The sequence below is a fragment of the Pan troglodytes genome, chromosome 8 (genome assembly GCF_028858775.2).
Source record: "Pan troglodytes isolate AG18354 chromosome 8, NHGRI_mPanTro3-v2.0_pri, whole genome shotgun sequence".
NCBI lineage: Eukaryota > Metazoa > Chordata > Mammalia > Primates > Hominidae > Pan > Pan troglodytes.
Genome location: NC_072406.2, coordinates 87,203,425 through 87,217,182, shown reverse-complemented (window position 1 = coordinate 87,217,182; position 13,758 = coordinate 87,203,425). Strand labels below are relative to the sequence as shown.

Sequence of the window (13,758 nt, the reverse complement as noted above, 5' to 3'; positions counted from 1 at the left end):
TCTGGCTCTGCAGGCCCGAGTAAAAGACAATTCATTATCTGCTCACTTATTACCTAGCCAAACAGAGTCCTAACAACTGAAAGGATATCTAATATACAATAACTGCTACCTAAGTATCTATCAGTCAAAATATGCCCAAGATTACTCATGACACTACTTTTTAAACTGCAAAATATTGGAAACAACCTATACACCCATACAGAGGAAAGCAGGTAAGCAAACTGTATACATGCATGCAACGGAGTAGAGTGCAGCTGTCAAAGAAAAGAAATCTCTATGAAGTAATTTCCAGGATATACTGGAAAAATCAAAATGCAAAAGACTACCTATAGTATGCTACATTTTGTGTTAGAAAGGAGGAGAAATTAGAAAAATGCACATCTATCTGCTCATTTGTACACAAAGAAACAGGAAGGATAAACTACAAGCTAATGAGATTGGAGACCTGCAGGAAAGGATGAGGGAATGGGAATGGGTAGAGAGGGCACATTCACTGAGAATACCCTTTAATACAGTTTCCATTTTTAAAATCATGTTAATGTTTTACATTCTAATTTAAAAAGGTAACAAGTATAAAATAAAAAACAAACAGAAACAAATAAGCCTAATTGTATTCCAATGAATACTACAGTAACACTGAAGGGGGAGAAAAACTAACTCGAGTAACATTTAAACACAGTGTTTTGACTAAATACACTTGGGGTAAAGCCAAAAGGAACCATATATAAATATTGACCTCCACTTAAGAGGTTTGTTTTTCACAATGGCATGAGTTAGTAATTCTGAAACTACTTACTGTGTATTCTAGGGTGTAGCACATAAGAATATTGTGGGTAATGGAAGTCAGGGTTCTCACTGTCAGAGAAAGGAATTACATGGGAAGAGGGAAAGACAGAATACAACCGTATGGTGGCGCAGATCTGGAATGGTCTGAACTCATGAAGGGAGTGTGTGTGTACACACATATGTGTTTATAACACCCATATGTATATGTGCACATACATGGATATAAATATGCATGCTATCCTAGCTCTGTCCTCTGAGGGGGCTAGAAGCAGTGACACCCAAGCAGCAATGGGCACATTTAAGTGATCAGAACTTGGTTTCCTCCATTTTTTTTTTTTTTTAAACAGATGAAGTCTTGCTTTTTCACCCAGACTGGAGTGCAGTGGTGCAATCTCAGCTCGTTGCAATCTCAGCTCACTGCAACCTCCACCTCCCGGGTTCAAGCAGTTCTCTGCCTCAGCCTCCCAAGTAGCTGGGACTACAGGCGCCTGCCACCAAGCCCGGCTCATTTTTGTGTTTTTTTTGTAGAGACAGGGTTTCACCATGTTGGCCAGGCTGGTCTTGAACTCCTGGCCTCAAGAGATCCGCCTGTCTTGGCCTCCCAAAGTGCTGGGATTACAGGCATGAGCCACCGCACCCAGCCCAGATCCTGGTTCCTAACTACTGTTCTCCACCATAAGGAACCAAGGCTTGGGAGAAATGGATGATTCCAGGGCTGGCTTAAGAAAAGGATAAGCTAAATCTGGAACATCATGCTGTGGCAGAAAGGAAGGAAGAATCCACAGGATGGAAGCATGTGGAAAAGGCACAAGAACCCACTTGAAACATTTGCTGCTAAATAAATCTGGGACAATTTGATGTTTGGGGAACATCAAAATCAATCATGGTAATGACAGGTTATAACCTATAGAATAAAATTAAAACCCATAATTATACAAAAAAATTAAATAAATGGGGAAGAAGAAATAATTCTTCCTTCTAGAATGCCAATTAGTAAGTTGTAGAAAGAATGGAATTAGAAAATTACCATTTGGTAATTATCATAGTAATAATTATTTTAGATAAGAGCCATAAGTGAATGGTAAAACTAGGAGGTGAAAATTGGATGAGAATTGATATTTATATAATCCCAAAGTATCTTCTCACCAGATGCTTACTGATTACAAAGCGAAAAATGGTAATTTCACAGTGAAGAAGCCTGGCAGTTACCACCTTAACCCAGTGATGAGACAAATGTATTATCATATGATCCTGATGAAATGCACTGGGAAGGACATACGGTCACTTCTATGGTATTCCTGCCAAAAAATGTACAGCCTAAATCTAATCATGAGGAAACATCAGATAAGCCCAAATTGAGGCACACCATACAAAATAAATGGCCCGTATGCTTAAAAAATATCAAAATCATGGAAAACACGAAGCAAAGCAAAACAAAACAAAAAAGCAGGTACTATTCCAGATTAAAGGAGGCCCCAGGGACATAATTACATACTCCATGTGATCCTGGAGTAGGAGATTTTTCTTTTCCTCCAGAAAGAACATCAGTATAATCTCACAAAATTTAAAATTTGAACAAATGTGCATAAATTACTTTAATATCTTGATTTTAATAATTTGTACTGTGGCTATATATGAGAGCATCTTTGTAGAAAAACTGCAATATTTAGGGGTAAAGGTGCAACACATCTTCAACTTACTCTCAAATGATTCTGAAAAGAAAATATGAGAGAGAAGAGAAACAAAGGGAGAGATTGAGAATAATAGAGCAGAAAACAGATGTGATAAAATGTGAACATGTGCAACAATGTACGGGAAATTTTGGTATTATTCTTAGAGCTTTTCTCTAAGTCTGAAATTATTTCAAAATTAAAGAAAAAAAATAGTGAGATGGATAAGGCATTGCTGGGCAGCCCCAGCAGCAGAAGCAGTCCAGGGCTTGGGAGGGAGCACTCTGGGCCCCCAGTGCTCAGCAGTGGCTGGGAGAAGAAGAGCTCCTTGCCTTGACGGTGTGAGGCTCTGAAGTAGGAACTGCAAATGTTTTGTGGGCAAGGGAGTTCTCTGAAGTTCTGAGATGTCTGGTGGGGATGGAGGGAGAGAGAGATAGAAAGACTTTACAGACAGAGATGGGGAAGACTTTCAAATTTTCTGACTGAGAAAGGGAATCCTAGAATCCAAGGGGAAGGAATGCGTTCTCAACCAATCCACGATAGTCACTCTCTCCTCCACCCATTCCAATTGTGGGCAAAGAGTCATAAAACCCACTAGGGAGTTTATAACCAGATTGGGAGTTGGTGCCCTTTACTCACTCTGGCCAAACTCTGCAAATGGACTCCTGGGGAGCCTTGCTCTGACAAATCCCAGAGAAGCTGGTCTAGGAAGTGACATACAAATGACTTATTCTGCAAGCAGCACATGGTCCCATGGATGACCATTCCACCTCACTCTGCTGCCCTGAAGAACAGTGTTCAAAACCCTGCATTTGCAGTTCTTTATACAGACAGTCCTTGGCTTACAACTGGTTCAACTTACAACTTACAACTTGGTTCAACTTTACTATGGTATGATCAGTAAAAACCATACTTGATCGTTTCCTGGGCTAGCGATATGTGGTACAACACTCTTACATGAGATATTCAACACTTTATTATAAAATTGGCTTTGTGTTGGATGATTCTGCCCAACTGTAGGGTAATGTAAGTGTTCTGAGCACATTTAAAGTCCAGGCTAAGCTATGACGGTTGGTAGATTAGGTGTATTAAATGTATTTTTAATTTATGATATTTTCACTTTATGATGGGTTTATCAGCCCACAGCCCCACTGTAAGTCTAGGAGCGTGTATATACACACAGTGCATCACATTCCACCCATGTCTGTGGTCAAGTGTGCAAGTGGGCGGCTATATCTTTCTCCCTGCTCGTATCGTGTTTCAGCTTACTAAACTGGCAATTATAAAGATCTACCTGATTTACAACCTCATTTGACTTACTGAAAATACATCCCTGACCAAAAGGCCCCAGGCTCATTTACCAAATAGAAATAAAATAAATTTAACCATTAAAAAGTCCTTTAAAAAACCAGAGCAGATTTTAGAAAACCTGTAACCCTAGTTAGCTTTCTATCCTGGGCTCCAAATTATGAGATCAAAAATGATCATGAGAGGTCATGTGACTCATCCCTACCTTCAAAGGCTGGATTTCAATCATTTTGGAAAGATATTTATCTACTATTACTTTAAGTAACTTCCAAGAGAAGGTGCTATTAATTTCTTCAGCAGCCTACTCTATCTTCCTTAAAACTTTTATAGCCAAGAAATTCTTTTGGTTTTAAATTGAATTTCTATTGGGTTTACACCAGTTCCCATTTTCTTTGAGTGCTATAAAATTCTTCCCCTAGTTTCCCCTTCTCTGAGGGAATAACACCAGTCTCTTCAACTTTATTCAAATCTTTCACTGCACTTCTTAACCCACTCCAGTAGGGGCAATGCTAGGTGTACAGGAAAGAGAAAAGAAAAAACCACACCCTCAGCACTGCTTTGCCTGCTCACATCCTGGTGGACAGCATTCATCACGGTGGCCTGGAGCCACTGAGAAAAGGTTTCAATGTGTTCTGTAGTTTAATAATTCAAGGTAGATTCTAGTAACAGTTTTCACTAAAATGGTTAAAAAAAAGACATAGCATTTGAAGAGAATGTATTTGTTACCCAGATTGTTCTCTTATGTAGAAGGCCTTAGTGCCAGATCATGCTGTACAAATAAGACACTACTGAATTTAGAGCTTGAACTTTTACCTAGTAAGTACCAGTTCCTTTTTAATTTTAGGTAGACAATGATTGTGGACAGCAACCATATCAATTTAGAAATTTAGTTTATATCAATAAAATTTAATTTATATCATCTAATACATATTATTATAAAGGAAACTGTCCTAGTGGATACAGAGAAGTTGGAAGTATGAAACCTCCATCAATAATTATCATAAAAGGGTGAACAGAGTGTAAGTGTGATACCATATAGAATATGGTATAAGATAAAATAAAGGTATGAGATAAAATTCCAGGAGGTGGGATCAAAAAGCAGAGATTCTTGAGCTGGCTCTTAACAATGGGCAGGATTTTGAACAGACGGAGTCTAGGAAAGGACGAGGTGATCATTTCAAGGAAGGGACTGAATAGACAAAAAAATAGAGGTATAGGACCATGCTCAGACTATTTGAGAAAAAGGAGATTAGTAGGTGAAAAAGCCTAAAGGACAGGCTGGAACTAGATGTTGGAAGACGTTAAATATTGAGCTACGGAGTTTGCCTTATTCTGTAGGCATATAGATATGACCAAACATTTAAGGCTTGAATGGCTGCTATGCATACCAGAAACTATATTTATGAACTACTTATGAATGGTAGCCACACAAAACTAGAGAACAAGATAAATGGTTTTGCCCTCAGAAATGATTACAGCTAGGACTCTATAAAAATAAAAATAAAAATGGTACACTGCATTTGGTAAGGTGGCCCTCCTTGGGATTACTGGTTTCATGGATAATTAGGTCAGGAAAGTATAGATAAGACTAGGGTAATTAATAAATAACTAAAAATATTATCTAAAAAGAGAAAAATAATCAAAATTCTTCTTTTAAAAGAATCATATTCTTCAATGTCAATAAATCATATAAATCAGTCCAAAACTGCTATTCAGTTATTTTACACTTTAATCAGACCTTAATCTTTTAATACCTAACAACATAGATTTAGATTCACTATATTTCTTCATGGTTTTCTGTAAGCACATTTACATTGTGGTTTTTGCATCTGATGTAGCTGATGAAGATTGTGCAAAGTCCTAAATTTTCCTCCTTTCAGTTAATAATCAGATAAACTGCAATCTGGTAATCAAGAAGCACCTGGTTCCTAGAGACAGACTTTTTTTTTTTTTTTTTTTTTTTTTGAGACAGAGTCTCTCACTCTGTCACCCAGGCTGGAGTGCAGTGGCACCATCTCGGCTCACTGCAACCTCCACCTCCCGGGTTCAAGTGATTCTCCTGCCTCAGCCTCCCTAGTAGCTGGGAGTACAGGTGTGTGCCACCACATCCAGCTAATTTTTGTATTTTTTAGTAGAGATGGGGTTCACCATGTTGGCCAGGATGGTCTCGATCTCTTGATCTTGTGACCCACCTGCCTTGGCCTCCCAAAGTGCTGGGATTACAGGCATAAGCCACCACGCCCGGCCAGTGACAGATTTTTACATGACGAGAAATGACTATTATCATGGGTTATCTGGTCATCATGTTATCTAGATATTTTGAATTGATTCTCCAAATGTACCCCTAACACAACATTTACACATCCAGTATAATATAAACAAGGAGGAAAAAAAAAACTACCATTTTTAAAAACATTATCCATGTGCATACTTTTATATATTATGCCGGTTTTAACTGAGAAGGTTCAGAAGATATGAGTGCGTATAAGATAAATATTTCTTGGGAAACCTCTAGATACAAACACTGTATTAATTTCCATAATAGAAAAGGGAAATTAACAAAATAAGGTAAGAGTTATTTCTACTAGCAAGGCCCAGGATAAGCTGCCTAGAAAATTATTTTTCTAAATGGAAATATACCTTTTCTGCTTGGTACTGTACAAGATCATAGGCAAAATTTTAGAGAGCTGAAAATCCTTTCAAATAATACTTCCTTTAGCTTTAATCACGAATAATTGCCTCTTTTGGTGCTAATGAGCATGAGCACCACAAAATGGAATGTAATTCTGTCGGTTCATTCAGGGTAATGGCTTTGTGCATGAGGCCTGCTGCCGAGAGATCTAGTCTCAATTTCCTAGAGTACAATCACTGAGCAGCAGTACATTTTTCACTTGAGGAAGATGTTCTAACCTATGTAAATATAAATAGAAAGCCCATTATCTATTGATAAAAACAACAATGCAGGTTAAATAATGTTTTATATTTTACTGTTTCCTGTAACGGCCATCAGCTTCCTGGATCATGAAAGTAAATAAAGTACTTCACTTACTGAAATCAATGAGAAACCGTCCAAATCCTTGCCTTTGGTGCTGGGGCATGATCATTATGCAGGAGACATTATACTTCTGCTGGCAAAGCTTTTCCTGAGGGAAGGAGAAACAGATCAAGTATGTCAGAGCCCTGCTGAAGTGGGCAATTCCCTGCACCTGCCACTGTCCTTGTAAAACTGTCCACTAAAGAAAGCCAATGGGTTAGGTCAGGATCAAGCAGAAAAATCCTACTATATTAATCAATCAAACTATCAACTAACAACAAACCATCGACTCTGACATGCCTCTCAACTACATCTTTATTCTTGAAAGTCAGTGCCATAAAATATGCATAAAGAATCCAAGGAAATATATGAACCAAATAAAACAGAATATAGACAGTATAAAAGAAATGCTTTCCTTGCTCAAATAACTTCAGAGATAGAGAAAATAACATCCCAGGGAGTCACCCAGTGGAGTAAGTTAGGATTTAGCTGGCTATCTTGCTAAATATAATAATAATCTACAACTCTGCAACAGCAATCTGTCTTCTGCCTTTGGGCAAATGTCCCAGTGAAACTAAAACAGTATCTGTGTGGGTAGATGTGCACACATATATTTCTCCTATGAATAAAAAGTCAATGTAAAAAGCTAGAGAAATAATCTGCATTTCAAACCAGGAAAACAAAATAAAATGAAACAAAAAGACAACAACAAGAAACCCTGAAGCCTCCAAACAAAGGTTAGACCAAAATATTACCAACAGTTTGAAACCAGGAGGAAGACTGGGTAGAACATGGTAAGAAACAGCTCTTACAGTTAAAGAAGAATTTGCAACTTTCATGGGATGTGGCATCAGGGCAGTATTTTTTTATTCAGAGTACACAGAAGTTGCCAAAACCTACACAGAGATCTGGAAAAGGCTTTTGAGGTCGTGGATGCTCTGGCCAAATATAAACCACAAATAAGACTGACCACAAATGGTACAGACCACACCAAAGAATTACTTCAGAACACCCAGATCTTTAATGAACCAATTTGAAAGATCACAGGAGATGGTTGTGGAAAAAACCCTACAGGGCAGAATTGAAGATTTCTTTGTGAAAAAGATGTACTCCCAACTTTTGCACATTTGTAGTTGTCTATGGAGCCTCTAAAAAATGAGGAGGAAGCAATGTGTGTCAGTTTTTCTAAGAAGATGAATTGTCCCTCACAGGATGTGCACATCAATGGCAAAGGTTCAAGTAATTCGTCTGTTTTGCAAAGTTAGACAAATGGGTCACTCTCTCTAAAAAGAAATGTACTCTGGGTTAAGAGAATTCATCCTTGATACCATTCCTTGCTTTGTCCAGAACCATTTCCACCTTTCGGAGTTTTTTGAGATCCAATATAGTAGTGATCCTTCTTCCCCTCCGTGCAGCTTAACATGTTACTACAGCTAAATTCTAAGCTATGAATAAAATAACTAATCCTTCTTTCCTTTCTGTTTACAGCCATCTATTATGTGCTTGGAAAGTCATATGCATGTAACAATTTGCACTGAACCTTTCCAGGTCATTCCAGCCCTTCTCTGGCTATCCTTGAACTGTAGTTCTAATAACCTCTAGAATGTGGTTCAAGAATAGCCCCAAAAGGCCAGAGTCCTCTAGATTCCAGCTGACACATGAGAATACGGCTTAGTTTCATCTAGTCTTTTTTTTTTTGAGATGGAGTCTTGCTGTTGCCAGGCTGGAGTGCAGTGGTGCAATCTCAGCTCACTGCAACCTCCGCCTCCTGGGTTCAAGGGATTCTCCTGTCTCGGCCTCCAGAGTAGCTGGGATTACAGGGTGCCACAATGCCCAGCTAATTTTTGTATTCTTAGTAGAGACGGGGTTTCACCATGTTGGCCAGGATGGTCTCTCGATCTCTTGACCTCATGATCCGCCCACCCCGGCCTCCCAAAGTCCTGGGATTACAGGCGTAAGCCACTGAGCCCAGCTGATACTTAGGCTTTCTAAAGGTGAGATTGCTTTAGAACTTAAAACCATAGCACAGAGAATAAGAGACAAAAGTGTAAAACCAGTCATTTTATCAGCTTGACTGTCCAAATGCCAGCGTCCTAACTCACTGAGATACTGTTGACCACAGAGGGAAGGCAACAAGGAGAAAGGAGAATTCTCTCTTAAATGCTACACTAAACTGAAACCTTCATGTTGACACCACTTAAAGGGAAAACGGAAATAAGCTAAACACTGAGAAAATCAAAGACGCTAAGTGGTCCACAAGGCAGCAATTAGAGTGTCATCAAGGCGGCACACAGTGCTGAGGTCCTTTACACACTTACTAGGCACCATGTTTTTTGTTTTCATCTTTTAAAATGAGCTCTGAACAAGAACCTGAGCTTTTCAAAAACACATGTCACTTATTCAAATTATAGTAATGAAAAAGCCCTGTTCAAAGAATTGGGCTCTACCAAAAACATTTTGAAAAAGAAAATGAAGGTCATGCTGGCTCTTGTTTTACCTTAGAGAAGTATCCAACCAGATGACAGCCCTTTTCATCATTTTTTGTAAGGACATAAAAAAGGAATGGCTCGACATCATAATACAACGTTTTGTGGTCCAGGAAGAGCTTGGCTAACAAGCAAAGGTTTTGGCAATAAATTTTGCTCATATTCCCATCAACCTAGCAAAAAGAAACAGACAACATTATTTAACATAAAAATACTGCACCATATAAAATTGTTTCTTCTATATAGTATTTCAGAAAGTACATCATTTTATTTCCAAATCCTAAACTGAGAGATTAAAACACTCTATTAAGCAAGTACAGCTTTAACCAGAAAACAGCTGTCACTGGCAAATCAGAATTCCACATTTTCTCTTAAATTAGGGTACATTTAAGGTAGTTAAAATTTCTCTTTAAGCTACCAAAGAAGGGCCAAACCACTAGTAAAGGAGTAATTTTTACTTGTAATTTATTCTGAGCTAAAAATGATCAGGCATGTCCTCTCTATCTGAACTGAATAAATCTGTATTAAGGAAATATAAACAGATCAAAATACTTCTCAAGTAAGTTAAACTTTATGTTGTTTCAAAAGGGTTTCTCATAAAACTAAAATAAATGAACTGTATTATTCTGATTCCTCAGAAGTGTGGATTAGCAAAGAGGTTTCCATTTTGGTTTTATCCCAAGCATCATCTTAAATATAATTGGAAAAGATAAAATATCTATGTTGGGAATACTTACAGAGAAAGTGATATGAATTTCAACCTACAATAAGCACTATGATTACAGTCTACTTCTCTTCAAAATAAAAGAATCAAGCTGTGATACTGATGGCTATAGACAGGAGGCTAGGCACAGATGCCAATTTCTTTGATCAAATGTAGTTACTCTTTGAAAATAGAAAAACACAGCAGATTCAAGAAGAATTTCCCTAGCACTTTTCTTAAGGGAAATGGATATTTGCTAACCAGAGCTCTGAAACAATGAACTTGACCATTCTCAGGTCTCCTGTGGACCATACGGGTTCTCATCTTGCACAAATTATTTTTAGATTTCATATAACTATTTCCCTCGGATGGAACCTAGGTCCCATACATAGCAACACAATCAAATATGGGCAATGGGCACAGAGGATACAATTCTCCCTTTAATTAAAGGAAGTTTACATGTATTTGAGAGTATGGCCCTTTTGGAAATGGTAGTATATTACAAAAAGGAAAGATGGAGATATACATAACTGTGAACCAGAAAAATACAGAGATGACAGTGCTGAAGAAAATTCTGATCGGTTGTGAAAAGTGCAAGGGGAATAAAGAAAGGGAAGGCCAGAAAATCGTAATGTGTGATTATTCCTCCTTTATTTTATAAGTTTTGTAGGAAACTGCTAGGAGAAAAGTTGCCCAAATGTTATACTCTATTAACTCAGATTCTAGAATAGGGACCTCGGTACTTATCAAATCCAACTCCTTATTCGTATAAGTGAATTTTACATACATGCTTCTGATGTCTCCCCTCTCATCTCTGGATGGTCCAAAAGCACCTGCCCTGAAAGAACAGCCCATTCTTACCATCCTAACAAGACTGATTCCCTTGCCCCTGAGAAGACGTTCCATGGATTTATGAGAGCTTCAATCCCAGTGCTGACTCATGCTGATTTATGAAATAATTACTTAAGGCCAACAATGTGTTTTGAGCTTTGAGAAACAATGTTTTGGTTGGAAGAAAAGATCTAAGGCATCAAGGAAGGAGCCAATAGGAAAGCTGAACTTGTGACATTAGCTAAGCTTCAACTGTGAGCAGCTCTGTCACCTCAGCTGGCTGGGGCTGGCAGGATAGCATACCAACAGGAAGGTCAGGCAACGTGTATTCAGCCTTCCTTCTAGCCCACTGGTTCTTACTGGGGGTGATTCTGCCCCCCCAGGGGATGTTTGGCTACGTCTGGAGACATTTTTGGTTGGTACAACTGGAGGGGGTGGTGGTGCTACTGGCATCCAATTAGCAGAGGCCAGAGATGCTGCTAAACATCCTACACTGTATAGCATAGCCCCACAACAAAGAACTAACCAGCTTGAAACGTCAAAAGTGCCCAGATTGAGAAACCCTATGCCTAGCCTTTAGTAAGAACTAATATATCACCTAATCTTCCCAGCAACAATACCCTTCTTCCTCCAAGCTTACCGAAAGAGCTGATAGAAAAGAGAAAGCTTTAAAAAAATCATAAGACACAACTGGAGTTTCCCATGTTCTCTGATCAGTCTTGGGGAAAAACTAGTGGGCCCAGACCTGTCTGAGAAGGAGCCTGGTCCATGTGAGAAACCTACAACCTTCCCTTTATTTAATAGGATGGCAAGACACTGCAGGCCAGAAATAAAGAGAACTGTAAGGCAGAATAATAAGTTTCAGCCTGAACAATTCAGAAAAAGAAAATCCAGAAGTGAAACTATATTCCAGAGAAAGAGGACATCACGTTTGCTGTACAAGGTAGGCTTGTTTCAAGCACCTAGGAATGAGCACCAATGCACACCACAATGGGTCACAGAGGAGAAAATGCAGCAGACAACAGAAGTGTGCAAGTGGAGGGAAGAGCATAAAGGAGAAACGTGAAAAGCCCTGCAGACAGACAGTAACCTGTGAGAAAGGCATGGTCCCCTCAAGGTGAAACTGACTCAGCTTAACTGAATCCCTGAAACTGACAACAGATACATAATTAAACAATGCAACTATATAGAGGCAAAGGCCTGCTATTAAATCAATTCTGGAAATACAAAATGTCTTCAAGAAACCCACAATGACAGACATATGGCCACAAGGGGTTCCTGTGAACAGCAGAGTTCTTCAGGGGTGGCCATCTACCCAGATGGGAGGGAGTCCCAACATCTGCTAGGGTCTCACCAAAAGGATTATCCACACTGCCAAGAAGTGGATGGAAACACAGGTGGTTGTGTATTGAGGAGATATGTACAGCTGCTCAATTCCCTGGAAGAGTGAGCACCTGCCAGACATTGGCTGGAGCTGCTGAACAAAGCTCATTTCTCCTGCCAAAGAAAGTAGAATTTACAAAGAGCTGAGGAGATCATAAATTCATGGTGAATATATCTAGTGTAGACAGGGATTTTGGGGAAGACAAAAATGTTAATGTGATGAAGTAGGGATTCTTCATCAGTCTAAATGGTTGCTTAATATGGTTAGATAAACATTCCAAAACATGGAGATGTTTTAAAGGGCAGTCTGAATTTCAGTGCCAAAATTAAGTATACTTTGTACCTTCTAAACACAAATCAGCACATAGTCAACAATTAGGAGTACTAGATTTCAAAAAGCTGAATTTTTTTATTTACACGGGCTTACCTCAAATACTGAAAGGTCTTTCCTTCGGTAAATTTCATTTGCTGGAGGATGAAACCATCCACACTTCTTGGAGTGTCTTAGCAAAATATTTTTACTTTTCATATATTTAAGACAGAATTCACACAGGTAAAGCTTTGGTAATCTGTTAAAGTTTAAAAATCATAGAATCTATCAGATAGATTATACTGTTGGGGGGGAAGATTAAATATTGTTCAATTTTCTCTACATCATAAAAAGGCTGTATAATAACATTGGAGGCTGGGTGCAGTGGCTCACACCTGTAATCCCAGCACTTTGGGAGGTTAAGGCAGGCAGATCACCTGAGATCAGGAGTTTGAGACCAGCCTGGCCAACATGGTGAAACCTCATCACTACTAAAAATGCAAAAATTAGCTGGGCGTGGTGGCACATGCCTGTGGTCCCAGCTATTTGGGAGGCTGAGGCAGGAAGATCGCTTAAGCCCATGAGGCGGAGGTTGCAGTGAATCGAGATTGCACCACTGCACTCCAGCCTGGGCAACAGAGTGAGACACCGTCAAAAAAATAAAGAAAGAAAGGAAAGAAAGGAAAGAAAGGAAAGAAAGGAAGAAAGGAAGGAAGGAAGGAAGGAAGAAAGAGAGAGAGAAAGAAAGAAAGCCAATAGTAAAGACAGAATGTAAAAACAACCATACATTATTTTTTAATATAATCCATAATATGTGCTCCCTTTACTTTGTGAACAAATAATTTGTTTCCTTAAAAATATCCTATATAAAGAAAGCTTTACAGATGTGGAACCACCACCCTAAAAAATCAACTTAATAAGGATATCATCCTGTCAAGGGACTAAGCATATTTTTCAAAATTCACATTTACTATCTTATTTCCAATTATATATGGTTAGTGGTATAGATATAATATCTTACTCAGAAGTGAATTTATTATTTTAAACAATCTGCATACATATGAGGCTGAAAAGTCCTCAAACTTAGTTGTTACCATTTCCACCTCTGGAAGAGGTAACTTTAAAGTTATTATCAGAGATTTATATATGGTCTAAATGCAGTAAATAGCACGGCTGAAAATCAAAAGACCTAATTTGTTTTCTACCAATTCCACTGTTACTTTGAGTAAAAGACAAACACCTGTCTT

The 13,758-nt window shown here is 38.6% G+C and overlaps 1 protein-coding gene across 20 annotated transcripts in view; it reads right to left on the bottom strand.

The window, feature by feature from the left end:
- KAT6B (lysine acetyltransferase 6B) overlaps positions 1–13,758 on the bottom strand; it is a 205,608-nt gene that overhangs the window by 36,352 nt on the left and 155,498 nt on the right. For all 20 annotated transcript variants that reach the window (XM_016918652.4, XM_063781903.1, XM_054659705.2 and 17 more), the window contains 3 exons: positions 12,629–12,770; positions 9,296–9,457; positions 6,814–6,907 (listed from right to left, as the gene is read on the bottom strand). In XM_016918652.4, the coding sequence (XP_016774141.2) occupies positions 6,814–6,907; positions 9,296–9,457; positions 12,629–12,770 (398 nt within the window). The remainder of the gene's footprint in view (positions 1–6,813; positions 6,908–9,295; positions 9,458–12,628; positions 12,771–13,758) is intronic.